Source organism: Rhinoraja longicauda, chromosome 29 (assembly GCF_053455715.1).
Source record: "Rhinoraja longicauda isolate Sanriku21f chromosome 29, sRhiLon1.1, whole genome shotgun sequence".
NCBI lineage: Eukaryota > Metazoa > Chordata > Chondrichthyes > Rajiformes > Arhynchobatidae > Rhinoraja > Rhinoraja longicauda.
In genome coordinates, this window is record NC_135981.1 from 16,750,922 (window position 1) to 16,777,637 (window position 26,716).

A 26,716-nucleotide genomic window follows, 5' to 3' on the forward strand; every position below is an offset into this window, starting at 1 on the left:
AAAATTGATTTTAAAGTCTGAAGAAATGTCTCGACCCGAAATGTCACCCATTCCTTCTCTCCAGAGATGCTGCCTATCCTGCTGAGTTACTCCAGCATTTTGTGCTTATCTTCGGTGTAAACCAGCATCTACAGTTCCTTCCTATACAAATTTTTAGATTTAGATTTAGATTTAGAGATACAGCGCGGAAACAGGCCCTTCGGCCCACCGAGTCCACGCCGCCCAGCAATCCCCGCACATTAACACTATCCTACACACACTAGGGACAATTTTTACATATTACCCAGTCAATTAACCTACACACCTGTACGTCTTTGGAGTGTGGGAGGAAACCGAAGATCTTGGAGAAAACCCATGCAGGTCACAGGGAGAACGTACAAACTCCGTACAGACGGTGCCCGTAGTCAGGATCGAACCTGAGTCTCTGGCGCTGCATTCGCTGTAAGGCAGCAACTCTACCGCTGTGCTACCGTGCCGCCCATGTTAAATTGATTTTTAACATGGTTTGTTGTGTCCTTGAGAAGAAAGAATGGATGTATTAGTCTGAAATTAAAACAGTTCCTTTGCAGCTATTTGTCTTTGACTGTAGCGGTAAATTTAGCAGTATTCCTTACAAGAGTCTAACATTGGGTTCCTGGATGAGGTAAGCCTTGTACAATATCATGATGAAGGTGAATACCAGTTCTCCAGTTTGGAAATAGTTGCTAAGCAATAAACGAATTGTTTGAATAATTCTGTTGTCTGCTAAAGAGACTATTAAAAAGTTCGCAAATTGTACATTAAAATGGAAACGTCACAACTGCAGGGAAGGATGGAATGTAGAACATGATTCTAGAACATAGAACACGAACGTAGTACAGTACAGGAAGAGGCCCTTTGGGCCACAATATCTGTGCTGAACCTGCTGAATCTTCTTTCTCTTCGTGCAATCTTCTCTTCGTGCCTGTGATCTCTTGATGACGTCTCTCCATTTGGCACCTCCCTGCGTCCTCCAACAATGTCGTAATTGTCTACCCAATTAAATCTCCATTGGAAGGAGCTAGGAGTCAATTAGACTGTGCAAGAGTCAGTAAATTCAATCAATGAGAAGGATGCTCCTCAGTTGCCCTATTACTAAAGGGGACCACCTTACATTCAGGGACTGAGTTCCATACCTGGGAACACTTCAATGAGCACATCATTCATGCTGGAGGCTGCAATCTGTACATGGGACACCGATTAGCAGTTTAGAAGCAGTACCCTGAGTTGCACCCTTTGCATGCACGGCGTAACTTCAAATGGCCCAGACTGTAGCACCTGGCCTTCGGGCATGTGGTATTTTTCATGATTTGTTGGAGACCCTGGGCCAAATCATGTGCGTTCTCAACAGTGCTGGTGACCAGCACAGAATTAGAAATTTTGCTGCAATCATTTGCTGCAAATGATCGTCAGAGATGGTATCACGACTGATTTGCTTCTGGTCACTTCAGGGAAAATTCTGACATAGATTGTCCATGAATGCAATACCACGGAAACAAAATTGGGGAAGCTTTAGAAGGTCCAAGGTCTAGGTTGCAGATGCACGGGAAGTATTCCATGAGCACAAGGCCATTGTCATTGCCCTGTCTGCAGGATTAGATTCATATCGAGTATTCCATCCCCTGCCGTTCTCTCATCAGTTATGCAGCCACCCACCCATCCTTCAACAGAGGAGCACTTACTTGTCAAGCACCTCCGCAGTTATTGTGGAAAATTTGTGACGCACAAGCAGCAAATATGGCAAATAAATAATTAAAGTCTATTCGTGGAGTTACTTCATTAATTATAATAAAAAATAATTCACTCTTACTCTAACTTCCAGACTACCATTCATCGTTGTGTTAAATATAAAATGCTAGCTGTTCAGAGAACAAACATTAATACAAAGTGGTCCATGCTTACAAGCTTTTGTATCTTCTGCCCAATGAGAAGGGGGGGGGGGGGGGGGGAAGAGGGAATGAGAGGGGTGAAAAAGGTCTTTGATTATGTTGGCTGCTTTTCCAAGGTAGTGTGAAGTGTAGATGGAGTCAATGGTAGGGATTCTGGTCTAAGTGATGGGCTGGGGCGGCACGGTAGCGCAGCGGTAGAGTTGCTGCTTTACAGCGAATGCAGCGCCGGAGACTCAGGTTCGATCCTGACTACGGGTGCTGCACTGTAAGGAGTTTATACGTTCTCCCCGTGACCTGCGTGGGTTTTCTCCGAGATCTTCGGTTTCCTCCCACACTCCAAAGACGTACAGGTATGTAGGTTAATTTGGCTGGGTAAATGTAAAAATTGTCCCTAGTGGGTGTAGGATAGTGTTAATGTATGGGGATCGCTGGGCGGCACGGACTTGGAGGGCCGAAAAGGCCTGTTTCCGGCTGTATATATATGATATGATATGATATGATGATATGATATCTATATCTCTTCAGCGAATTCTTGTGGAGAGCTGTTCCCAAACCAAAAATGACAGCAAGCTTGGAAGAAACAAGTTCTATGAGGCAACAGCAGGTGGAAAGAATGGGTTTGCTGGTGGTTCGTGGGAAGAAGTAGGAGCAGCTAATGCAGGGCTGGTGCCAGAGATTGGGGAGAGAAGATCTCGTGACAAATTGAGGGAAGTGACTATTCTGGAAGAAGGGTTCAGGGGGATAACCAATTCTGCAATTTGCCAAACCACAACAGCACCATCCTTGCTTGGAGCTGGGTTGGGGCTGGTCTTTTGTAACCAGTGCTGCGCGTTTAGATTGGATTATGTTTTTGAATAAGTAAAGGGGTGGGAAAAATCGACATGGTCTGCAATTGGCCTGAGATTAGAGTTTGCCAGTTACACTGCAAACTCCAGTTTGCCGTTACACCATCCTTGTGATCTATGCGCAAAATTCCTCACTGCCCTTTTGTTCAAGGCATTAACCAATTTTAAAAGATCTTCTGAAACCAAGAGAGAAAGCTGTCAAAGCAGCCCGCTCAGTTTTGGCTGGCATATGCTTTCAGGGCTCTGGTGTTGTTTGATTTTACGGTGACTTTTATCAGTAGGGGGCAGCATCATATCTCATTCTCATTTTGTTTGCAATCCTTGACAAATTGCAGCTTTGTAAAGAATACGGCTTTTATAATGTATGAACTGATTTTCCTTGATATATTTCATTGTATTATTTAATCAGCATTTTAATATTTTCAAGATACCTCCAAAAGTTAAACATTGTATTTATTCAAGTTGGAATAACTTTTTCTTTTTACTGTCACAATGATATTTTTTCCCTCTGGTACAATAGAACGTACTTCAAAGAAAAATGGAATAGGAATGGAATATTTTATTGTCATATCTGACAAGGCACAGTGAAATTCTTTCATGGTAAATGTAAATCCTATTAAACGAGGGTTTTGAATGCTTTAAACTTTGTATTGTTAAAATGATGTGTGATCCTCACTCAAATTACTCGTGTCTGTGCTTTGGTGTTTCTTTTTGTTTCACAGCTCTGCCAGTCTCATTTGAACATCACTTTATCTTTTTTTTATTTGTCTGCCTCCCTTCCTCACTGTTGTTTGCTCATTCTGTTTATCACCTCTCTGGGGTGGGGAGATTGCAAGGCTGGCTGTGTGCTCCAATTGGCCAGCCCACTGCCGTGTACAGCTCCCATCTCCACCAGCACCGTGTGATGCTGGATAATAGTTCCCAGGGAGTCTCCTGGACCACGACAGCATTCCTGTAACAAAGCTGCACTTGCTCCCCGAGCCTCTCGCCTTTTCTGATCATCACAGGGCAGCTGAATTCGAGGAGAGTTTCCCTACTCCGCTGCCTGGAGACGTTAAGCTCCCCCCTCGCAACTGGGGAAAACATCCTTCAGAGTGAGAATCCCAGAGCCACACAGGCAACCAAACAATGTCATTCGGTGCCTTTCCAACTTCCAGATTTGAGAGGAGACCGGTGTCACTGCACAGAGACTGAGGATAAAGCAACAGTGGACGAGGGTTAATGGTCTCAGGGCACAGCTGGAAGGATGTCTGCGCTCCGTCGGAAATTCGGTGAAGACTACCAAGTGGTCAATACCTCCAGGGGTTCCACCTACAAGGTTCCCATCAAAAAGAAAAGGCAGAGGTTCGTGGACAAGAACGGCCGTTGTAACGTGCAGCATGGGAACTTGGGCGGAGAGACAAGTAGGTACTTTTCTGACTTGTTCACAACTTTAGTGGATCTGAAGTGGAGATGGAACCTCTTGATTTTCATTATGACCTACACGATAGCCTGGCTGGTGATGGCCTCAATGTGGTGGCTCATAGCCTACATCCGTGGAGACATAGACCAGACCCACGGCGAGGACTACACTCCGTGCGTGGCCAACGTCTACAACTTTCCATCCGCTTTTCTTTTCTTCATAGAAACAGAAGCCACCATTGGTTACGGCTTCAGGTACATCACCGAGAAGTGTCCAGAGGGCATCCTCCTCTTCTTGTTCCAGTCCTTGCTTGGCTCCATCGTGGACGCCTTTCTGATCGGGTGCATGTTCATCAAAATGTCCCAGCCAAAGAAAAGGGCAGAGACTTTGATGTTTAGCCGCAGCGCAGTCATCTCCCAACGGGACTGCAAAATGTGCCTGATGTTCCGAGTGGGGAACCTCAGAAACAGCCACATGGTCTCAGCCCAGATGAGGTGCAAAGTGATAACGGTAAGCGCTGTCAAACATTAACTCATTTCCCCGCATGAATGTGTTTAAGCCAAACCAGGCTCTCTAACTAGATTTGGTTCTGCAGATAAAAGTGTTGGACTGAACGAGTTCATTAAAACAAACCTTTTTTTTTTTTTAAATTGCAAGATGTTATTTATTGTCCTCGGTAATGGAGATGGTTGCAAATTTAATTTACTGAGTGGAAAATAAAATGAGGCTCAAGGAAGAGCAATATTGTTCCCAGGGCAATTCAGCCACAGAAGCGTTCTTCAAGTGCTTCTTTCATGAATAGACCGCTCCAGAATATGGTCAAATACAACAAGCATCTGCTCTGGTTTCGGATATCTGGATAGGTAGCAAAATGTCAGGGCAGACGGCCAGAATAAGTGTGCTATCATTAATACACCGCGACTGGTAGAGCTGCTGCCCAACAGGAACCAGAGACATAGGTTCGATCCTGACCTCAGGTGCTGTCCGTATCGAGTTTGCACGTTCTCCCTCTGACCGCGTGGGTTTCCTTCGGGTGCTCCGGTTTCTTTCCACGTCTCAGATTTAGAGGTTAATTGGCTCCTGTAAATTGCCACTAGTGTGTAGGGAGTGGATGCAATGGGCCGAAGGGCCTGTTTCTATGCTGGATCACATTGAATCTGTTTGCAAAAGGACAAAACAAAGAATTTATTTTCTCCGCCGCCTTAGGTCCTTTGGGGCGAGTAGACAAATTCTTCTTTTGTTCCTCACTTCTGTGATTACGAGTGTTCTTCAGTATTGTAACACTACATGGTACAAATGTTTGTCCATCACTTTAAAGTCAAAACTGCTCCACCAAATGAAACTCTGCTCAAAGATCGTCAGTCAACCCCTTGAGAAACTCTATGAATCAGCCTACCACAATAACATGCTAAGGTTGGCCAACAACATTGTCTCTGACCTCGACCATGTCCCGAACAGTGAATACGAATTGTTACCATCAAATCAGAGGTACTAGGTACCAAGATTCAATAAGGTTAGACTGAAGCACTCTTTTGTGCACCAGTCAATCCTGAAACTAAACATAGAACTTAATCCTAGATCAAATGTACGTTGAAGGGTCTTGAATGTGTCATCATTTGTGATTGTAATGTTATGGTGAATATATGTATCCTCGTTTCTTGTCTTACATTCTTTGTCTTTGTTGATGTTGCAAGTGGAGCTGCTGAGAAGCAAGAAAAATTTTAGACTTGATCTGACAATAAAGTGTCATCGTATCGTATCTTTCAATGAATCTACCAAAACTCATTTGTTGTTTCTCTTTCCTGCCCAAAAGCTATTCAGTGTGCGCAATAATAAAACTGTACCACCTTCATAACATTACACTGCTGTGCACTGAACATTGCCAATGCATAACTTTAATCATTATTGAAGTGAAGGCATTGCCCCAGAATTTGTCGGGTGGAATCCCCAGCAACTGAAAGGTGAGTGGGAGGTGCCCACACTGCCAGGTACTGCCAGCGCCCAGTCAAATGCAGGCGCTAACTGGCACACCACTTTGGTCCATGGTTCCATGGTCAGTGGGAACACGAATATCTGATGAAGGGCAGCGGGGAGGAGAGTGGTGATAAAGTGCATGGATTCTTTCTCCCATCGACAACTATAAAAAGTTTTTTTTAAATGATGGGTGGGACCCTTGGAGAATTGGGGTCTATGAGCGACTAGATAAACATGATGTAAAGCCCGTGTAAGCTTGCATTTATGATGTAGCTACCGGACGCTAATGCCTTTGACAGTCAGTGTAATGTTCTTGAAATGCAATCACTGTTTTAGTGCAACATGTTGTGTAAGGTCCTACCAGCGGTAATGAGATCAATCAGAAAATAAGGTCATGTTGATGGATTCATTTGAGGAACTTCACCAGGAGAGCTTTATGTATCCTGCTGAAAAGGGTGGACTGAATATTGATTAATGCTTCGTGTATAAATAATCATACTCCCAACAGTACAACTTGTCTTCAGAGCTGCTCTGAAATATCAATTTAAATAGAAGGCCTGAATAAGATTTAAACCCATGGTCAACCTACTCTGGAGACGAGAGCACAGCTATTGATTTGAGGCTGATCTGATACCCGACACTAGGATGTGGTGTATCACCACAATGGCAAATAGGGACAGGTAGACTAGAGACTAGACTCCCCGTCATCAGCTCCACGCTGCCTTGGGAAAGCAGCCAACATAATCAAGGACCATTTTCATCCCAGTCATTCCCTTACCACTACAACATGGAGCGCAAGTGGATGAGGGGAGATCATAAAGAGGTGTATAAAATTATGAGAGGAATAGATCGGGTAGATGCACGGAGTCTCTTGCCCAGAGCAGGGGAATCGAGGACCAGAGGACATAGGTTCAAGGTGAGGGGGGGAAATATTTAATAAGAATCCTAGGGGTAACTCTTTCACACAAACGGTGGTGGGTGTATGGAAACAAACGGCCAGAGGAGGTAGTTGAGGCTGGGACGATCCCATTGTTTAAGAAACAGTTAGACAGGTACATGGATAGGATGGTTTTGGAGGGATATGGACCAAGCGCAGGCAAGTGGAACGAGTGTAGCTGGAATATTGTTGGCTGGTGAAGGCAAATTGGGCCGAAGGGCTTGTCTCCATGCTGTATCACTCTATGACTCTATGACTCTAACCTCAAATAAGCTCTGAACTACATAGACTATTATTGTTATTATTGCACTATTATCATTTTTTGTTTGTTGTGTATACATATGTGTGCATGTATATATATATATATATATATATATATGATCTACATATATGTGTATTTGTGTATGGGTATCTATGCACATTGAACTTTTTTTTCTCTTTCTCATTTATTATATTGTTCACAGCGTTCTATGTTTACATATTCTGTTGTGCTGCTGCAAGTAAGAATTTCATTGATCTATCTGGGACGTATGACAATAAAACACTCTTGACTCATGACTCTTGACCTCCCATCAAGAGACAAAAGCTTGACCAGTTTCTTCCCCCACCGTGTTCAGATTACTGAAAGAACCACCCATGAACTAGGACATAGTCCCAATCTTCCAAACTACCTCATTGCAGACCTAGGACTTTTCCTCCGTAACTGTAAAACACTGTAACATTATATTCTGCACGCTGATATTTTTCTCTCTGTGCTATTTGTTATACTTGCGTGTGACTAGATTGTACTCATGTATTGTACGGTTTGACTGGATAACACACAAACAAAAGCTTTTCACTGCACCTCAATACACGTGACAACGATAAACTAATATCAATACCAATACCATGTATTGGCAGGGACATCCGACCTGTGGAGGTTTCTGCCCTTCAACCAGTCCACCCCCTCTCTCCCCAAAGCTGAGCTTAATAATTTACTCCTTGTAAGGGACAGATGGGAATTCTACATTTTAGCTGAAGTTGAAAACAAGTTAATCTGTGTCTCTCCCTTTTTTCCCAGTGACCACTGCCAAGCTTCCAGTGGACCACTGGTGAAATTAGTGGGCAGTTTATGGGCCACCACATTCAACATGACATCGGGTGACATAAAAAGAGAAAATGCTGGAAAAACTCAGCAAGTCAGGCAGGATCTGCAGAAAGGCTCTGAACATTTGTCAGAACTATCACTTCTGATGAAGGTGTCAGGGGTTATGGGGAGAAGGCAGGAGAATTGGGTTGAGGGGGAAAGATAGATCATCCATGATTGAATGGCGGAGTAGACTTGATGGGCCAAATGGCCTAATTCTGCTGCTATAATTTATGAACTTATGAACTTATGAAGGCTCACACACCTGAGACATTGACTGTTCTTTTTTCCAGAGATACTGCCTCTGACCCACTGAGTTTTTCTAGCATTTACTGTTTTTTGTATCAGAGTTTTAGCATCTGCATTTTTATTTGATTTCCATTTACCTGGCTGACTCACAGTCCTGTTGAGGACCTGTTTTGTACAGCTCGAAGGTGTGAAGATATCTACTGCACTAACAGAAAACTGAGAACCTTCCAATCACCAAAATCAATAGGGAATTCGGAAGGATGCTTGTAGGTCATGGCTGTGTCAGCAATTTAATTAAAGTTTCAAATATTAGCTAATGTGAAAATGTTATAGTAAGAAAGTGCCAAAGGCAACTTGGGCGAGAGAAGATAAAGCTATCACAAGAAGCTATGTAAGGAGGAGTGGGTGACAAGACCCCTCAGGCCTGCTCTGACATTCATCATGATCATGGCTGATTGATGCTAGCCCACCAGACCCCTCAAGCTTGCCCTGACATTCATGGCTGATTAATGCCGGCCGTTTGTGCATCAGTTCTCCCCAAAACCTCAATTACTTGATCTTTCTAATATTTATCTTTCTCCACCTGAAATACATCTAATGACCCGGCTTCCACCGCCTTCGTTGGCAGATAATTCCAGGGATTCACAACCTGTGGAGAGAATAAACCTCCACGATCCTCAGCTTCAACCGAGCGGCCCTTTATCCTGTAGTTGCTTGTTTGTGACTCCCCCTCACCATGTGAACAATCCCTAAACTTAAATACAGATCATAATAAATGGCAAATAAAGGATAAATGTTTAATTAATGTTTACATTGCACTGTCATTCTAACACGTTATGCATCACAATAATTGTATGACTTAAACAGAGTGAAAATAGATGAGGATTTAGGGTACAGTTTGATTTAGGTTACAACCTGAGATTTCTCATCTCAATTTTGCTGTGAATCGTTTTATAATAAAATGTGTATGGTTTTTAAATCTATTTGCTAAGCCAGTTTGATATAAAGATATGTGGCTAATCCGATGTGCAGTAGGCATAAAATATAGTTTCATGTCTCAATTTCTTTTTATGATTGTATGAATCGAAACTATAGAAACCAATGCAGGGACAAAGAATAATTACTAATTGTTTTGAAATTCAACACAAAAAAACAATTACTAATTGTTTTGAAATTCATTCGTGCCTATCTCTATGGAAACATAAAATAGTAGCTACAGAAATAGTTTGTGATAATTATATATTTTGTTTCAGACTTATTTTGTAATATGCATGTAATAGATTTTTAATTTAATTTAAAATAAATCAAAATTGTCTTAAATTGAACCATTTCATTTATAGGTCAGATAGACTCACATTTAAGACTTCTGTATCCATTTATTAACATAAAATAAATTGTTGGAATAAGACATAGATACAAAATTAGAGGTATTCATGGAAACTGGTTATTTTTATCAAAACTGTTTTTGAAAGGAAATGTCAGGAAAACAAGAAAATAGTTTATTACAATTATGATGAGATTCATGACCAGTTATGTCAGAATTGATCCAGCATTTACAACCATGAGATTCCATGCTTTTTATTGGCAAGATAATTTAAACTCTTTAACCTTTTCAAAGCTTGAATTGACATTTCTGTCCACTAATCAGAAATGGCATTTCCTATTATTTTCTAATTGCCTCATGAATTGAACCATCTTCCTGTCTCCGTATGCACTGCCCATTGTACATGCAACGCACTCTGCTGAAGGGAACACAATGCGGGCAAGGATCTATTTCTTACAATCTGTCTACAAGACTACCATGCAATGTCCAGGAAGCCTTGATTTCAAACTAACATCCATTCTACTTTTCAAACGAAAGAATTGACTACAAATCGTAACCACTTTCCTTTAAGCTGTCGAGGTTACAGTCTTTCATAGAAATAAACTGAAGTGGAGAAGGGCTTTCAGTCCTCTGTAACACTGAGATTCTCTAAGATAATCTTTTTACCTCAGTGTCATTTTCTTGTTCTAACCTGTTTTACGAGGATGTTGCCAGGCTGAGAGGGTCTGAGCCTATAGGGAGAGGTTGAGTAGGCTGGGACTCTATTCCTTGGAGCGCAGAAGGATGAGGGGTGATCTTCTAGAGGTGTATAAAAAGCATGAGAGGAATAGATTGGGTAGATGCACAGAGTCTCTTGTCTAGATTAGGTGAATCAGGGAAAAGAGGACATAGGTTTAAGGCGAAGGGGAAAAGATTTCATGGGAATCTGAGGGGTAACTTTTTCACACAAATGGTGGTGGGTGTATGGAACAAGCTGTCAGAAGAGGTAGTTGAGGCTGGGACTATCCCAACGTTTAAGAAACTGTTAGACAGGTACATGGATAGGGTAAGTTTGGAGGGATATGAACCAAACGTAGGCAGGTGGGACTAGTGTAGCTGGGATATGTTGGCCGGTGTGGGCAAGTTGGGCTGAAGGGCCTGTTTCCAAACTGTATCACTCTATGACTCTATGACCCCATGACATTTGATTCCCTTAATGTGTAGGAAGGAACCGCAGATGCTGGTTTAAATCGGTTAGACACAAAATTCTGGTGTAACTCAGTGGGACAGGCAGCGTCTCAGACAGGAGAGAAGGAATGGGTGACATTTCGGGCCGAGAGCCTTCTTCAGACTGAATTGATTCCCTTAATATCTACAAAGTTATTAAACTTTCTCTAGAATATCTGATGCAGTGAATTCACCAACCACCGAGCGAAGAATTTTCTCCACACAATTACGTGAATGACCATCCTTTCATTTTAACACTGTGAGCCTTGGTTCTTAGACAGGAACTGCGGCACGGTGGCGCAGCGGTAGAGTTGCTGCCTTACAGCGAATGCAGCGCCGGAGACTCAGGTTCGATCCTGACTACGGGCGCCATCTGTACGGAGTTTGTACGTTCTCCCCGTGACCTGCGTGGGTTTTCTCCGAGATCTTCGGTTTCCTCCCACACTCCAAAAACGTACAGGTATGTAGGTTAATTGACTGGGTAAATGTAAAAGTTGTCCCTAGTGTGTGTAGGATAGTGTTAATGTGTGGGGATCACTGGGCGGCGCAGACTCGGTGGGCCGAAGGGCCTGTTTCCTCGTAGTATCTCTAAATCTAAATCTAAAAAAAAAAACTTCAACTCACTATGTATTCTCTCGTGGCACCATGATCTTTGTTACAAATTCAAAATTATTCCAATACATACTAAATTTAGGGATAGTTTATTGACTTATTTTCAGGATATGGATGTTGAATGAATGAATGAATGAATGAATGAATGAATAAGTTTATTGGCCAAGTATGTGCATATACAAGGAATGTGCCTTGGTGCTCCGCTCACAAATGACAACACAAACATACAGTTAACAATTAAGAATAAAGCATAAACACATCAAAACAATAAGGATACAACATTACGGTCTAAACATGTGGGTGAAAATAAACCAGAGCAAATAAGAGACTGGAGACTTTGGTTATTGAGTAGAAATATCACTCATGGAAAAAAGCTGTTTTTATGTTTGGCTGTGGCTGCTTTGACAGTCCGGAGTCGCCTTTCAGAGGGAAGTGCTTGAGGGAATGAGAATGTTACCAGGTAGGCTGGTATTAACTATACATCTCTGATTAGTTGTGTTAAACTACTTTTTTGAACGAATGGTAGAGCTGCTGCTTCACAGTGCCAGAGGCACGGATTTGATCCAGACCTCAATTGGTGCCTGTGTGGGTTGCACGTTCTCCCTGTGACCACCTGGGTTTCGTCCGGGTGCTCCGGTTTCTCCCACTACCCAAAGACGCATGGGTTTGTAGGTTCTGTACATTCTCCTCATTTGTAGGGAAGTGAATGCGATAGTGGGTAGAAATAGAGTGATCAGTTGATCGATGGTCGGTGTGGACTCGTTGGGCCAAAGGGTCTGCTTCTAAGCTTTATCTTTCAATCAATTTCAATTAAACAATCAGTCATTTTAGTGAAAGCTGTTAGGGAGCTTCTGAATGTAGACTCAGTGAAGAAGGATTGTCAATGAATGAATAAATGAATGAATGAATGAATAGGTTTATTGGCCAAGTATGTGCATATACAAGGAATGTGCCTTGGTGCTCCGCTCACAAATGACAACACAAACATGCAGTTAACAATTAAGAATAAAGTTTAAACACATCAAAACAATAAGGATACACCATTACGGTCTAAACATGTGGGTGAAAATAAACCAGAGCAAAAAAAGAGACCACAGACTTATATGTCAAAGTCAGGATGCTGTGTGTTAGCAATATTGAGAAGTTTGAAACATGGTGATGTTCTTTTGTATTTGAGAAGATTTACTGGAATTACTCTTCCTACAACTAATCTGGACAGCACTTTGCCGTAAAAATAATTGGAAGTTTTGAAATCTGCTATTTGCTAATTGTGGCACAGAATGAAACCAGAAACAAAATCACCTCCCAACACCCAAGGCTTTGCAATCATTTATCAGGTACAAGGCAGGAGCGAATTGTAATACTCTCCATGTTCTGCATTCAAGAACCTTGATACTAGTGTAGTTTAACTTAGTTTATTATTGTCATGTGTACTGAGGCACAGTGAAAAGGTTTTTGGTTGTGTGCTGACCAGTCAACGAAAAGACTGTACATGATTACCGTCAAGCCATCCAGAGTGTACAGGTACATGATAAAGGGTATATACTATACAAGGAAGCTGAGAGGAACTTGCCTTTGATTACTGGTTCTTAGCACATGAAAGTGTACTAGCTGTGGATGTCTCTCACTTCCTGACATTCAATGATCCAAATCTCATGAACCTACACCTGCATCCTGCCACTTGTACACCAGTAACCAAAGGCAAGCCGCTCCCTGAAGACACTTATTTGAAGGCCCTAGGACCTCCTTTAAGCATTTCATAGACAATGAAGTTCAGTCATTGTTCTAATGTAGCCGCCGGAGTGCACACTTAAAGTTCTGAAAGAAAGAAGTTCCGTAAATGACCCGTTAAGATAACTAAGAGGAAAAAGATTGACTGGGACGTTGTTGTCCTTTAGACATTGGGATGGATACGTTTACATTCATCTGAAGTGGTCTCAAGTTGGAATTTAAACTTGATTGTGTCTGGATTACTGATGTGTAGTTGCTGCCGTGAGAGGCAATTGCAAGGAGCACACGAGGCCTGAAAGATGTCGGACTGGACTTTGCTTATGCTGTTGTCTCAAGCTCCACAGCCTCAGAATAAAAAGACGTACCTTCAGAATGGAGAAGAGGAATTTCTTTAGCCAGAGAGTGGTCAATCTGTGGAATTCATTGCCGAGTTATTGGGTAATATTTAAAGTGGAGATTGATGGGTTCTTGATTAGTGAAGGTGTCATAGGTTATGGAGGGAAGGCAAGGTGAATGGGGTTTGGAGGGAAAAATAGATCAGCCATGATTCAATGGTGGAGCAGGCTCCATGGGTCAAATGGCCGAATTCCGCTCCAATATCTTATGATCTTTTGATCTCTGTGACAGCCCTGAAATAAAAGGTTTGGTTCCTTACCTATGCAAATGACGGGTATGTGTTTGTTTATGGGCTGGTCTATCTGAAACACTGCTGTCAGAGAATTGTAAATCTGTGGAATTCTCTTCCTCAGAAGGCAGTGGAGGCCAATTCTCTGAATGCTTTCAAGATTGAGCTAGATAGAGCTTTTAAGGATAGCGGAGTCAGGGGTATGGGGAGAAGGCAGGAACGGGGTACTGTTTGAGAATGATCAGCCATGATCACATTGAATGGTGGTGCTGGCTCGAAGGGCCGAGTGGCCTACTCCTGCACCTAATGTCTATTGTCTATTGTCTATTGTTGTAGAACACAGAACATAGGGATAACATACTGTTAATAAATACATCATACCTGAAGGCTAAACTATTTACATTTGCTTGGAAAGGATAAATTATTTTCTAACTTTGAATTAATGTACGTATATATTTAACTTCTGAACTATTATCAGACATAGCCGAAGTAATATACTTATGAACAATTGTCATTTGAATATATCTTGTATGTCAGGGCACTGTAAAAGTTGGAAAATTACTTAATTGTGAAAGAATATCAGGGCTTTTATGCAGTTCTATATTTAAAACAGAACATAGAACAGTACTAGACAGGAACAGGCCCTTTGCCTGATAATGTCTGTGCTGAACATAATGCCAAGTTAAACCAATCTCAGATAGACCAATCCACATAATGCTGGAGTAACTCAGCGGGACAGGCAGCATTTCTGGAGAGAAGGAATGGGTGACGTTTCGGGTTGAGACCCTTCTTCAGACTGAAGTCAGGGGAGTGGGCGGTACAGAGATAAAATGTAGTCGGAGACAGGAAGACTGGTCGGAGAACTGGGAATGGGGGGGATGGAGAGAGAGGGAAAGCAAGGGCTACTTGAAGTTAGAGAAGTCAATGTTCATACCGCTGGGGTGTATGCTATCCAGGCGAAATATGAGATGCTGTTCCTCCAATTTGCGCTGGGCCTCACTCTGACAATGGAGGAGGCCTAGGACAGAAAGGTCAGCGTGGGAATGGGAGGGGGAGTTAAAGTGTTGAGCCACCAGGAGATCAGGTAGGTTTAGGCAGACTGAGCGGAGGTGTTCAGCGAAATGATCGCTGAGCCTGCGCTTAGTCTCGCCGATATACAGGAGTCCACACCTGGAACAGCAGATACAGTAGATGAGGTTGGAGGAGGTGCAAGTGAACCCCTGCCTCACCTGAAAAGACTGCCTCACCTGAAAAGCTGCGGGATATCGAGGAGACCCTAGTGAGAGCCTCATCTGTAATAGAAGAGGGGAACCCCCGTTCCCTAAAGAATGAGGACATCTCCGATGACCTGGTATGGAAAACCTCATCCTGAACGCAGATGCGGCGTAGACGGAGGAATTGGGAGTAGGGGATAGAGTCTTTACGGGAAGCAGAGTGGGAAAAAGTGTAGTCTCGATAGCTAAGGGAGTCAGTGGGTTTATAATAGACTAGACCGAGTGGACCCGTTGAGCCCAAATCCTGCTTTGGAGCAGTACCCTCTCCTCCCCCCCTCCCCCTCCACTCTCCTCCCCTTCCCCCCACTTCCTCCCCCCCCCCCCCCCCCCCCCCAGGAACAAACAAACAAACAAACGAGACTTTTAGTATATAGATTTCATTTAAACTTTGCCTGACTAATTTTAAAGCTACGGCCTTGACATTTCCACCCACGGGAAGAGGTTCTGACTGTCTACCCTATCTATGACTCTCATAATTTTATGTACTTCTAATAGATCTCCCCTCAACCTCCGATATTCCAGGAAAACCAATCCATGTTTGTCCAATCTCTCCTGATAGCTAATACCCTGCAATCCAGGCAATATTCTAGTAAATCTTCGAGCTCCCTCCACAACAGCATGGTGGGCGTACCTTCACCAGACGGACAGCAGTGGTTTAAGAAGATGGTCCCTCACCATCTGCTCAAGGCGAATTAGGGAGGCCTCACCAGAGATACCAGCTCCTTATAAATGAATAAATCTATATACTAAAACTCTCATTTGTTTGTTTGTTTGTTCCTGAACTACAGCCAAAATGGTACATGATAGCGCGACAATTTTAGGCCCACCTTACTGACCGTCGTCCCTTTGGTGCGAATGGAAGACGTTTCATTGAAATCGGCTATATTTTTAAAGTTATTCACATTTAAAAATTTAAATCTATCTCCTAGGGAGGGAGGGGGAGGGAGGGAGGGAGGGGGAGGAGGGAGGATAAGGGGGGTTGAGGGGATGGTGGGAGGGGAAAGGGGGGAGGGGAAGGGGAGAGGGAGGGGAGGGGGAGGAGGAGGGAGGAGGGGGGAGCGGAGGGGGGAGGGGGGTGGAGGATGGGGGGAGGGGGGCGCGGGGAGGAGGGAGGACGGGGGAGGGGAGTGGAGGAGGGAGGGGGGAGAGGGGAGGGGGGGAGAGGGGAGGGGGAGAGGGGAGGAGAGGGGAGGCGGAGGGGGGAAGGAGAGGGTGCTGCACCAAGGCAGGAGAGTTCTGGGCCCAACGGGTCCACTTGGTCTAGTAATGTATAAAAATCATAGCAATTAGATCTTTGAAAGACATAATTGAGTGCTTTTGTGGAAAGCATCCTATGTTATTATTAGTTAGGCATACATGTTTTTATTGTGCTAATAAATCTGTTATTATGTGTTCCCTTTGAACTGTAACCTTCTGCATATAGTCCAAGAAAAATAAGCAGTCCTTTGTCTCATTCAATCTATTGGGATCACACCACACTATTAACATAACCTACTGCAAAACCCAAAGTGCTGGAGGAACTCAGTGGGTCAGGCAGCATCTCTGGGGGAGTGAACAGTGTTTGGGAATCTTGGGAATCTTCTTCAGAAGATGTCTGAAGTAGGGTTACAAGCCAAAGCGTGTCTGTCCATTTCCCCCACAGATACTGCCTGACCCACTGAGTTCTTCCAGCACTTTGTTTTATGCTCGAGATCCAATCACCTGCAATTCTCTAACATAACCTATTGTCGGTTTGTCAGGTTGAGGTTTAGTTCGGTTTAGTTTAGAGATACAGCATGGAAACAGGCCCTTCGACCCACCGAGTCCGTGCTGACCAGTAATCCTCGCACACTAACACTATCCCACACACTCTAGGGACAATTTGCAATTTTACCGTAGCCAATTAACCTAAAAACCTGTACATTTTTGGAGTGTGGGAGGAAACTGGAGCCCCCGCAGAAAACCCACACAGGTCACAGCAAGAACGTATAAACTAAATACCGACAGCACCCATAGTCAGGATCGAACCTGGTCTCGGTCCTTGTAAGGCAGCAACTCTACTGCTGTGCCACCATACTGCTCCATCTGTGCCAATATCCTCAATGTTCTCATAAAGAGTCATGGAGTCATACAGCATTTAAACAGGCCCTTCGCCCCAACTTGCCCACTCAGGCCAACATATCCCAGCTACACTAGTCTCACCTGCCTACATTTGGCCCATATCCTCCAAACCTGTCCTATCCATGTACGTCTAACTCTTTCTTAGATGTTGCGATTGTTCCTGCCTCAACTACCTCCTCTGGCAGCTTGTTCCATACACCCACCACCCTTTGTGTGAAAAAGTTACTCCTCAGATTCCTATTATATCTTTTCCCTTTCACCTTAAACCTATGTCCTCTGGTCCTTGATCCATCCATCCCGGGCAAGAGGCTCTGTGCATCTACCTGATCTATTCCTCGCATGATTTTATATACCTCTCTAAGATCACCCCTCATCCTCCTGTGCTCCAGAGGAATAGTCCTCATCCTCATCCTCTCCCTATAGCTCAGACGCACTATTCCTGGCAACATCCTTGTAAATTTTCTCGTGATCTTTCTCCGCACTCCTTTCCTAAAGTTGCAGAACTCTTCTGTTTGTATAGTTGTGGTAAAAACTAATTTCCATGTATCAGATCCAATTGATTCAAATCCCAGGGTTGTTGTGATGTCTTTTCAAAATTGAATGACTTCGATATTGCATTTGAAGGACTGTGTACAATAATGTTTTTGTGCCACATATCACTTCAGGTTTCTTTTGTGTGAGACGGAAAATCATTCGCTTTGTGATTCATGAAGTTAATCTAGTTGAAGCTATTAAAGTCTTGACACAGGTCCGAATTAAACTGTACGCTGTTTACAGAGTTGTGTCTCATCGAATCAAAGAACCATAGAGCCATTCAGTACAGAAGCAGGTCCACTGACCCACCATGTCCATGCCAACCTTTAAGCAGCTCCCTCAACTAATCCTCAAGTCAATTGAGTTTATAAGTGTGAGATATGTCAAGTGTTCTGAACTTAAAGAAAGGTAACTTTGAGGGTATGAGGCGTGAATTGTCCAAGATAGACTGGCGATTGATGCTGAAAGGGTTGACGGTGGACATGCAATGGAAGGCATTTAAAGGTCGCATGGATGAACTACAACAAGTGTTCATCCCAGTTTGGCAAAAGAACAAACCAGGAAAGGTAGTGCATCCGTGGCTAACAAGGGAAATCAAGGATAGTATTAAAACAAAAGATGAAGCATACAGATTAGCCAGAAAAAGTAGCATACCAGAGGACTGGGAGAAATTCAGAGTCCAGCAGAGGAGGACAAAGGGCTTAATTAGGAAAGGGAAAATAGATTATGAGGGAAAACTGGCGAGGAACATAAAAACAGACTGCAAAAGCTTTTATAGATATGTCAAGAGAAAAAGATTAGTTAAGGCAAATGTAGGTCCCTTGCAGTCGGAAACAGGTGAATTGATCATAGGGAACAAGGAGATGGCAGACCAATTGAACAAATACTTTGGTTCTGTCTTCACTAAGGAAGACATAAACCGTCTGCCGGAAATAGCGGGGGACCGGGGGTCTAAAGAGATGGAGGAACTGAGGGAAATCCAGGTTAGTCGGGAAGTGGTGTTAGGTAAACTAAATGGATTAAAGGCAGATAAATCCCCAGGGCCAGATAGGCTGCATCCCAGAGTGCTTAAGGAAGTAGCCTCAGAAATAGTGGATGCATTAGTGATAATTTTTCAAAACTCTTTGGATTCTGGAGTAGTTCCTGAGGACTGGAGGGTAGCTAATGTAATCCCACTTTTTAAAAAGGGAGGGAGAGAGAAAACGGGGAATTATAGACCAGTTAGCCTAACATCGGTAGTGGGAAAATGCTAGAGTCAGTTATTAAAGATGTGATAGCATTACATTTGGAAAGTGGTGAAATCATCGGACAAAGTCAGCATGGATTTACCAAAGGCAAATCATGTCTGACGAATCTTATAGAATTTTTCGAGGATGTAACTAGTAGAGTGGATAAGGGAGAACCAGTCGATGTGTTATATCTGGACTTTCAGAAGGCCTTCGACAAGGTCCCACATAGGAGATTGGTGTACAAACTTAAAGCACACGGTATTGAGGGTTCAGTGTTGAGGTGGATAGAAAATTGGTTGGCGGACAGGAAGCAAAGAGTAGGAATAAACGGGTCCTTTTCGGAATGGCAGGCAGTGACTAGTGGGGTACCGCAAGGCTCAGTGCTGGGACCCCAGTTATTTACAGTGTATATTAATGATTTGGACGAGGGAATTGAATGCAACATCTCTAAGTTTGCGGATGACACGAAGCTGGGTGGCAGTGTTAGCTGCGAGGAGGATGCTAGGAGGCTGCAGAGTGACTTGGATAGATTAGGCGAGTGGGCAAATGCATGGCAGATGCAATATAATGTGGATAAATGTGAGGTTATCCACTTTGGCGGCAAGAACAGGAAAGCAGAGTATTACCTGAATGGTGACCGATTGGGAGAAGGGGAGATGCAACGTGACCTGGGTGTCATGGTGCACCAGTCATTGAAAGCAAGCATGCAGGTGCAGCAGGCAGTGAAGAAAGCGAATGGTATGTTGGCATTCATAGCAAGAGGATTTGAGTTTAGGAGTAGGGAGGTTCTGCTGCAGTTGTACAGGGCCTTGGTGAGACCGCACCTGGAGTATTGTGTGCAGTTTTGGTCTCCTAATCTGAGGAAAGACGTTCTTGCCTTAGAGGGAGTACAAAGAAGGTTCACCAGATTGATCCCTGGGATGGCGGGACTTACATATGAGGAAAGACTAGATAGACTGGGCTTGTACTCGCTGGAATTTAGAAGACTGAGGGGGGATCTTATAGAAACATATAAAATTCTTAAGGGGTTGGAGAGGCTAGATGCGGGTAGATTGTTCCCGATGTTGGGGGAGTCCAGAACCAGGGGTCACAGCTTAAGGATAAGGGGGAAGTCTTTTAGGACCGAGATGAGAAAACATTTCTTCACACAGAGAGTGGTGAGTCTGTGGAATTCTCTGCCACAGAAGGTAGTTGAGGCCAGTTCATTGGCTATATTTAAGAGGGAGTTAGATGTGGCCCTTTTTGCTAAAGGGATCAGGGGGTATGGAGAGAAGGCAGGTACAGGCTACTGAGCTGAATGATCAGCCATGATCATATTGAATGGCGGTGCAGGCTCGAAGGGCCGAATGGCCTACTCCTGCACCTATTTTCTATGTTTCTATGTTTCTATGAGATGTTGTATTTTGGGAAGTCAGGATCACACACATGGTCCTGTGTAGGTTTACTTCAGACCTCACAATGAAGGGTAGACCTTGGGGAGTGTTGTAGAGCAGAGGAATCCAGAACAGCAAGTACATAGTTCCCAAAATGTGGTGTTAAAGGGTGATAGGGTGATGAAGAAGGCTTCAGGCATGCTGATCTTTATCGGCCAGGGAAATGAGTTTAGAAGTTGGGACATTATTTTACGGATGTACAAGATGTTGGTGAGGTCGCACTTGGAGAATTGTGTTCAGTTTTGATCACCCAGCCAAAGCAAAGACGCCATTAAGCTGAAAAGAGTGCTTAGAAGATTTACAGTTTGCAAAGACTTGAGGGCCTGAGCACCAGGGAAGGGATGGGAAGGCTCGGACTATATATTCCTTGGAGTGCAGGAGGATAAGGGGTGATCTTATAGTGGGTAAAAATTCATGCGGGGAATAGACAGGGTGAATGGACAGAGCATTTTACCCAGGGTAGGGCAATCAAGAACTAGAGAACATAGATGTACGGTGAGAGGGGAAGGATTTAATAGGACAACCTTTTCACACAGAGGGTGATGGGTGCATGGAACGAGCTGACAGAGGAGATAGTTGAGGCAGGTACAATAGGAACATAAACCCACTGCCTCGTGAGTTTTCTCCAGGTGCCACGGTTTCCACCCACACTCCAAAGACGTGCAGGTTTGGAGGTCAATTGGTTTCAGAAAAATTGTAAATAGTCCCTTGTGTGTAGGACCTTGCTAGTTTATGATTACTGGTCAGAGCGGAATCAGCAGGCTGAAGGGCCTGTTTCCGCACTGTATGTCTAAAATAAAGTAAAAGACATTTGGACAGGGCATGGACAGGAAAGGTTTAGTAGGATACTAGACCAAGTGGTCCCGTTGGGCCCAAACCTCTCCTGCATTGGTGCAGCACCCTCTCCTCCCTCCCCCCTCCTCCCCCTCCTCTCCCCTCCCCTCCCTCCTCCCCCCTCCCTCCCCTACTCCCCCCATTCCCCCCCATCGCCTCCCCTCCCCACACCCGCACTCCCAGCCCTACCCATCCCCCCACTCCCCCTCCCGCTCCACTGCCCCCCCACCCCACCCCAACCCCAACCCCTCTCACTCCACCCCAACCCCCTCCACCCCACCACACCCCAATCCCCCCCACCCCACCTCAATCCCCCCCACCCCACCCTAAAGCTTTATGAAGGTTACAGTTGCCCACCTCTTGCTGCAAGCTGGAGTGCCATTGCTCCAGGTAATCGAGACAATTCCCTGAGTTAACCAAGCTGCTGTGTCTGGCTGGAGAAATCACGGACAGTATTCCGTCCCGATGCATGACAAGAAATATTTGTGCCACAGAAATGTGAGTAACGTCCAAATCCTCCACACGAGACTCTGACCTCCCAGTAACCATCACCAGTGTCACAAACACTAAGTCACTCCCCATAACACCCTGGGGATACCAGGGAGCATAAAAGAACAGTCAGAGTCTGAGGATGGGTTCCAACCCAAAATGGCATCTGTGCATTCCCTTCCTTGATGCTGTTTTGCTCAGGATTCCAGTATCTGCATGTTCTCGTGACTCTATTTTGCTTCTCCATCATTTCCTGACTCCCCAAAGACATTGCATCTTCCCCATGGCACAGGTTTGGTGCGTGATGGACCCACTTGCCTGGTTGAATGAACACCAAAGAAGATGACCACCACCCAGGGAGAAGCAATTTGTCTGAATGATGCCCCATCAACACTGTAAGAGTGGTAATGTTTATAGGAGATGTGCGGGACAAGTTTTTTTACACAGAGAGTGGTGGGTGCCTGGAACGTGCTGCCATCGATGGTGGTGGAGGCAGATAAAACAGTGGCATTTAAGAGGCACTGAGAGAGGCACATGGATATTGGAGGGATAGGGATCACATCTGGTAGAGGTGATTAATTTAACTGGCCACAATGCTCAGCATGGATGTTGTGGGTTGATGGGCTATACTGTTCTGTGTTCTGCATTCTACAATCCCGAGCTCCTACCAAAAACACTGTAGAGGTGCCTTCCTTCTTCAGAAGGACTGTAACAGTTTAAGAATGCAAGTCAACATCACGTTCTCAAGCAGCAGTAGTTGAAGGCGCCGAATGCTTTCTTTTCCAGTAATGACCAATTTCAACTTGAATAAAAGGTTGCAAATCTGAGAGCAACAACATGGAACATCCAGCTGTATTATTTTATACACCATTTAAAGTGATATTTGTGTGTCCTGCATCTTATTTTGTTTTATATCCCTGATGTAACGTACCACTTATTTAATTCAGAAGGTGGCACCCACTAGTATAACAAAAGGATTGTCGCACCTTGAGTCACAGAATCACACAGCACGGAGACAGCCATTTCAGCTGGACTCATGCTGACCAAAATACCCCATCTAAGCTAGTCCCATTGCTTGTATTTGCTTATATCTCTCCTATCCATGTACCCATCCAAATGTCTTTTAATTGTTGATATTATATCTGCATCAACTACTGCCTCTGGCAGCTCGTTCCATATACTCACCACCCTCTGGATTAAAAAGTTGCCCTTCGGGTTCATATTAAATATTTTCTGTTGCACTTAGAAACATAGAAAATAGGTGCAGGAGTAGGCCATTTGGCCCTTTGAGCCAGCACCGCCATCCAATATGATCATGGCTGATCAATGCCCTGTTCTGGCTTTTTCCCCATATCCCTTGATTCCCTTAGCCCTAAGAGCTAAATCTAACTCTCTCTTTAAGCCCTCTGGTTCTTGATTTCCCTATTCTGGTGATTATAACTCTTTGTATTCACCCTATCTATTCCCCTCATGATTTTATACCAACACTGAAAATTACCCCTCAGCCTCCTGCACTTTTGTAGTTTTCTTAAATGCTGCTGGAAGTTTCACTGAGATCCCTTTTACTTTTTATGCATAAGCTCATCATTGAGTTGCGATTAATTCTGCAGCACTGTGTGGAACAATCATTCAGTAGCTATAGCAACAAAGATTCCTTCAGATCTGTGTTCAAATGCTAATACTTCTGTTTTTATTGCTTGCACCATGAAACAATACATTATTCGTACTTTGACACCTACGATATCATTATCTGAAATGGGAAAAGACTGCTATTTGACAATGCACTACAGAGGCAAATACAGTCTCAGTGAAGTGTTTGTGTGATCTTTGATAGAATGTACCGTACGATGTCCCATTGGAATCAGACACTCTCATATCTCCAATATTACCAAGCATGTACTCATTTTTCTTGTCTTTTGATCTACACCGCCAAGTGAACCAAATACAGAGGAGATGGATAAATCATTTACACTCATGAATCAGCTCGTGTCACTCTGAGACCAGTCGTCAGAGGATGCGAGGGGGATTTGATTAAACGATTAAATTGAAAGATACAGCATAGAAACATAGAAACATAGAAAATAGGTGCAGGAGTAGGCCATTCGGCCCTTCGAGCCTGCACCGCCATTCAATATGATCATGGCTGATCATCCAGCTCAGTAACCTGTACTTGCCTTCTCTCCATACCCCCTGATTCCTTTAGCCACAAGGGCCACATCTAACTCCCTCTTAAATATAGCCAATGAACTGGCCTCAACTACCTTCTGTGGCAGAGAATTCCACAGACTCTGTGTGAAGAAATGTTTTCTCATCTCGGTCCTAAAAGACTTCCCCCTTATCCTTAAGCTGTGACCCCTGGTTCTGGACTTCCCCAACACCGGGAACAATCTTCCCGCATCTAGCCTCTCCAACCCCTTAAGAATTTTATATGTTTCAATAAGATCCCCCCTCAGTCCTCTAAATTCCAGCGAGTATAAGCCTAGTCTATCCAGTCTTTCTTCATATGAAAGTCCTGCCATCCCACGGATCAATCTGGAGAACCTTCTCTGTACTCCCTCTAAGGCTAGAATGTCTTTCCTCAGATTAGGAGACCAAAACTGTACACAATACTCCAGCATGGGAAAAGGCCCTTCAGCCCATCGAGTTCACGCCAACCATCCTTCACCATTAATTATAGTTCAGTTTAATTTAGAGATGCAGCGCGGAAACAATCTCTTCGGACCAACGTGTCCGCGCCAACAAGTGATCCCCGCACACTATCCCACACACACTAGGGACAATTTATAATTTCACCAAGCCAATTAACCTACAAACCTGTAATGTCCTTGGAGTGCGGGAGGATACGGAAGATCCTGGAGAAATCCCAGGCAGGTCACGGGTAGAACGTATAAGCTCCGTACAGATAGCACCCGTAGTCAGGATCGAACCTGGGTCTCTGGCGCTGTAAGGCAGCAACTGCACCGCTGTTCAACTGTTCACATGGATTCTATGTTATTCCATGGGTTACTTGATCATTTATTCACAGAGAGATACAGCAAGGAAACTAAACAGCCCTTTGGTCCGCACTGACCATCAAACCATACATTCACACTTATCCCACACTCGTCTCACCCAACTTTATTCTCTTCATATTGTCAAGAATTCTCCCAGGATTCTAGCACTCACCTGCACGAAAAGGACAATTTCAAAGCAGCCAATTAACCTGCCGACCTGCGTGCCTTTGCGATGTGAAGGGAAGCCAGAGCGCCTGGATAAAACCAACGCAGTCACAGAAAGAGCTTGCCATCACCACACAGTCAACACCTGAGGCCAGGATCCCCTCACTGTGAGTCAGGTTGGCTGTGTGGCATGGGACTACCCTTGGAGTAAGTGGGTCCCTTTTCTTGGCTTCAGTTTGCTGCTGTTGCACTGTTGCCTGTGAGCAAGAACTTTCTGGGTTGCAAGGTTTGCCCCAGAGACTTAAGCACAAAAGCCCGAGCAGACACGGTGGTGAATTGTTGAGAGACTGCACACTACTAGGGGTGCCTCCATTCAGATGAAATGTTAAACCAAGGATGCCCCCCCCCCCCCCCCCCCCTCCCCAAGTCAATGCACAACATCTCCTGGCACTACTCTGAAGCACAGCAGGGCTGTCATCCCCTGTGTTCTAGCCAATAATTATCTGCCAGTTGACATAATTAAAACAAATTATCTGATCATTAAATCCAGCAATTCACTGAGGGGCAAATTGCTTTCTGCACTTCCTACTTTATTATCGTCACTGCGCTTCAGGATATAATTCAATAATAGTGGAAGGCTTGGAAAAATGAAAGGCTGCGAAAATCCTTGTATAAATCCACATCTTTTGTGACATGGTGGCACAGCGATAGAGTTGCTGCCTTACAGCGCCAGAGACCTGGGTTCGATCCCGACTATGGGTGCTGTCTGTACGAAGTATGTACTTTCTCCCTGTGACCGCGTGGGTTTTCTCTGAGATCTTCGGTTTCCACCCACACTCCAAAGACGTACAGGTTTGTAGGTTAATTACTTGGTATAAATGTGAATTGTCCCTGGTGTGACAATAGACAATAGACAATAGACAATAGGTGCAGGAGTAGGCCATTCAGCCCTTTGAGCCAGCACCGCCATTCAATGCGATCATGGCTGATCACTCTCAATCAGTACCCGTTCCTGCCTTCTCCCCATACCCCCTCACTCCGCTATCCTTAAGAGCTCTATCCAGCTCTCTCTTGAAAGCATCCAACGAACTGGCCTCCACTGCCTTCTGAGGCAGAGAATTCCACACCTTCACCACTCTCTGACTGAAAAAGTTCTTCCTCATCTCCGTTCTAAATGGCCTACCCCTTATTCTTAAACTGTGGCCCCTTGTTCTGGACTCCCCCAACATTGGGAACATGTTTCCTGCCTCTATTGTGTCCAATCCCCTAATTATCTTATATGTTTCAATAAGATCCCCCCTCATCCTTCTAAATTCCAGTGTATACAAGCCCAATCGCTCCAGCCTTTCAACATACGACAGTCCCGCCATTCTGGGAATTAACCTAGTGAACCTACGCTGCACGCCCTCCATAGCAAGAATATCCTTCCTCAAATTTGGAGACCAAAACTGCACACAGTACTCCAGGTGCGGTCTCACCAGGGCCCGGTACAACTGTAGAAGGACCTCTTTGCTCCTATACTCAACTCCTCTTGTTATGAAGGCCAACATTCCATTGGCTTTCTTCACTGCCTGCTGTACCTGCATGCTTCCTTTCATTGGCTGATGCACTAGGACACCCAGATCTCGTTGAACTTCCCCTCCTCCTAACTTGACACCATTCAGATAATAATCTGCCTTTCTATTCTTACTTCCAAAGTGAATAACCTCACACTTATCTACATTAAA

General features: G+C 44.2%; 1 protein-coding gene across 1 annotated transcript in view; it reads left to right on the forward strand.

Moving 5' to 3' along the window:
- The first annotated feature begins 3,721 nt into the window (after positions 1-3,721).
- The window catches only part of LOC144607472 (G protein-activated inward rectifier potassium channel 1-like), a 62,909-nt gene continuing 39,914 nt past the window's right edge, over positions 3,722-26,716 (forward strand). Inside the window, exon 1 of the mRNA XM_078424332.1 lies at positions 3,722-4,664. Coding sequence (XP_078280458.1) covers positions 3,999-4,664 — 666 coding nt within the window. The 5' untranslated portion in view covers positions 3,722-3,998. The remainder of the gene's footprint in view (positions 4,665-26,716) is intronic.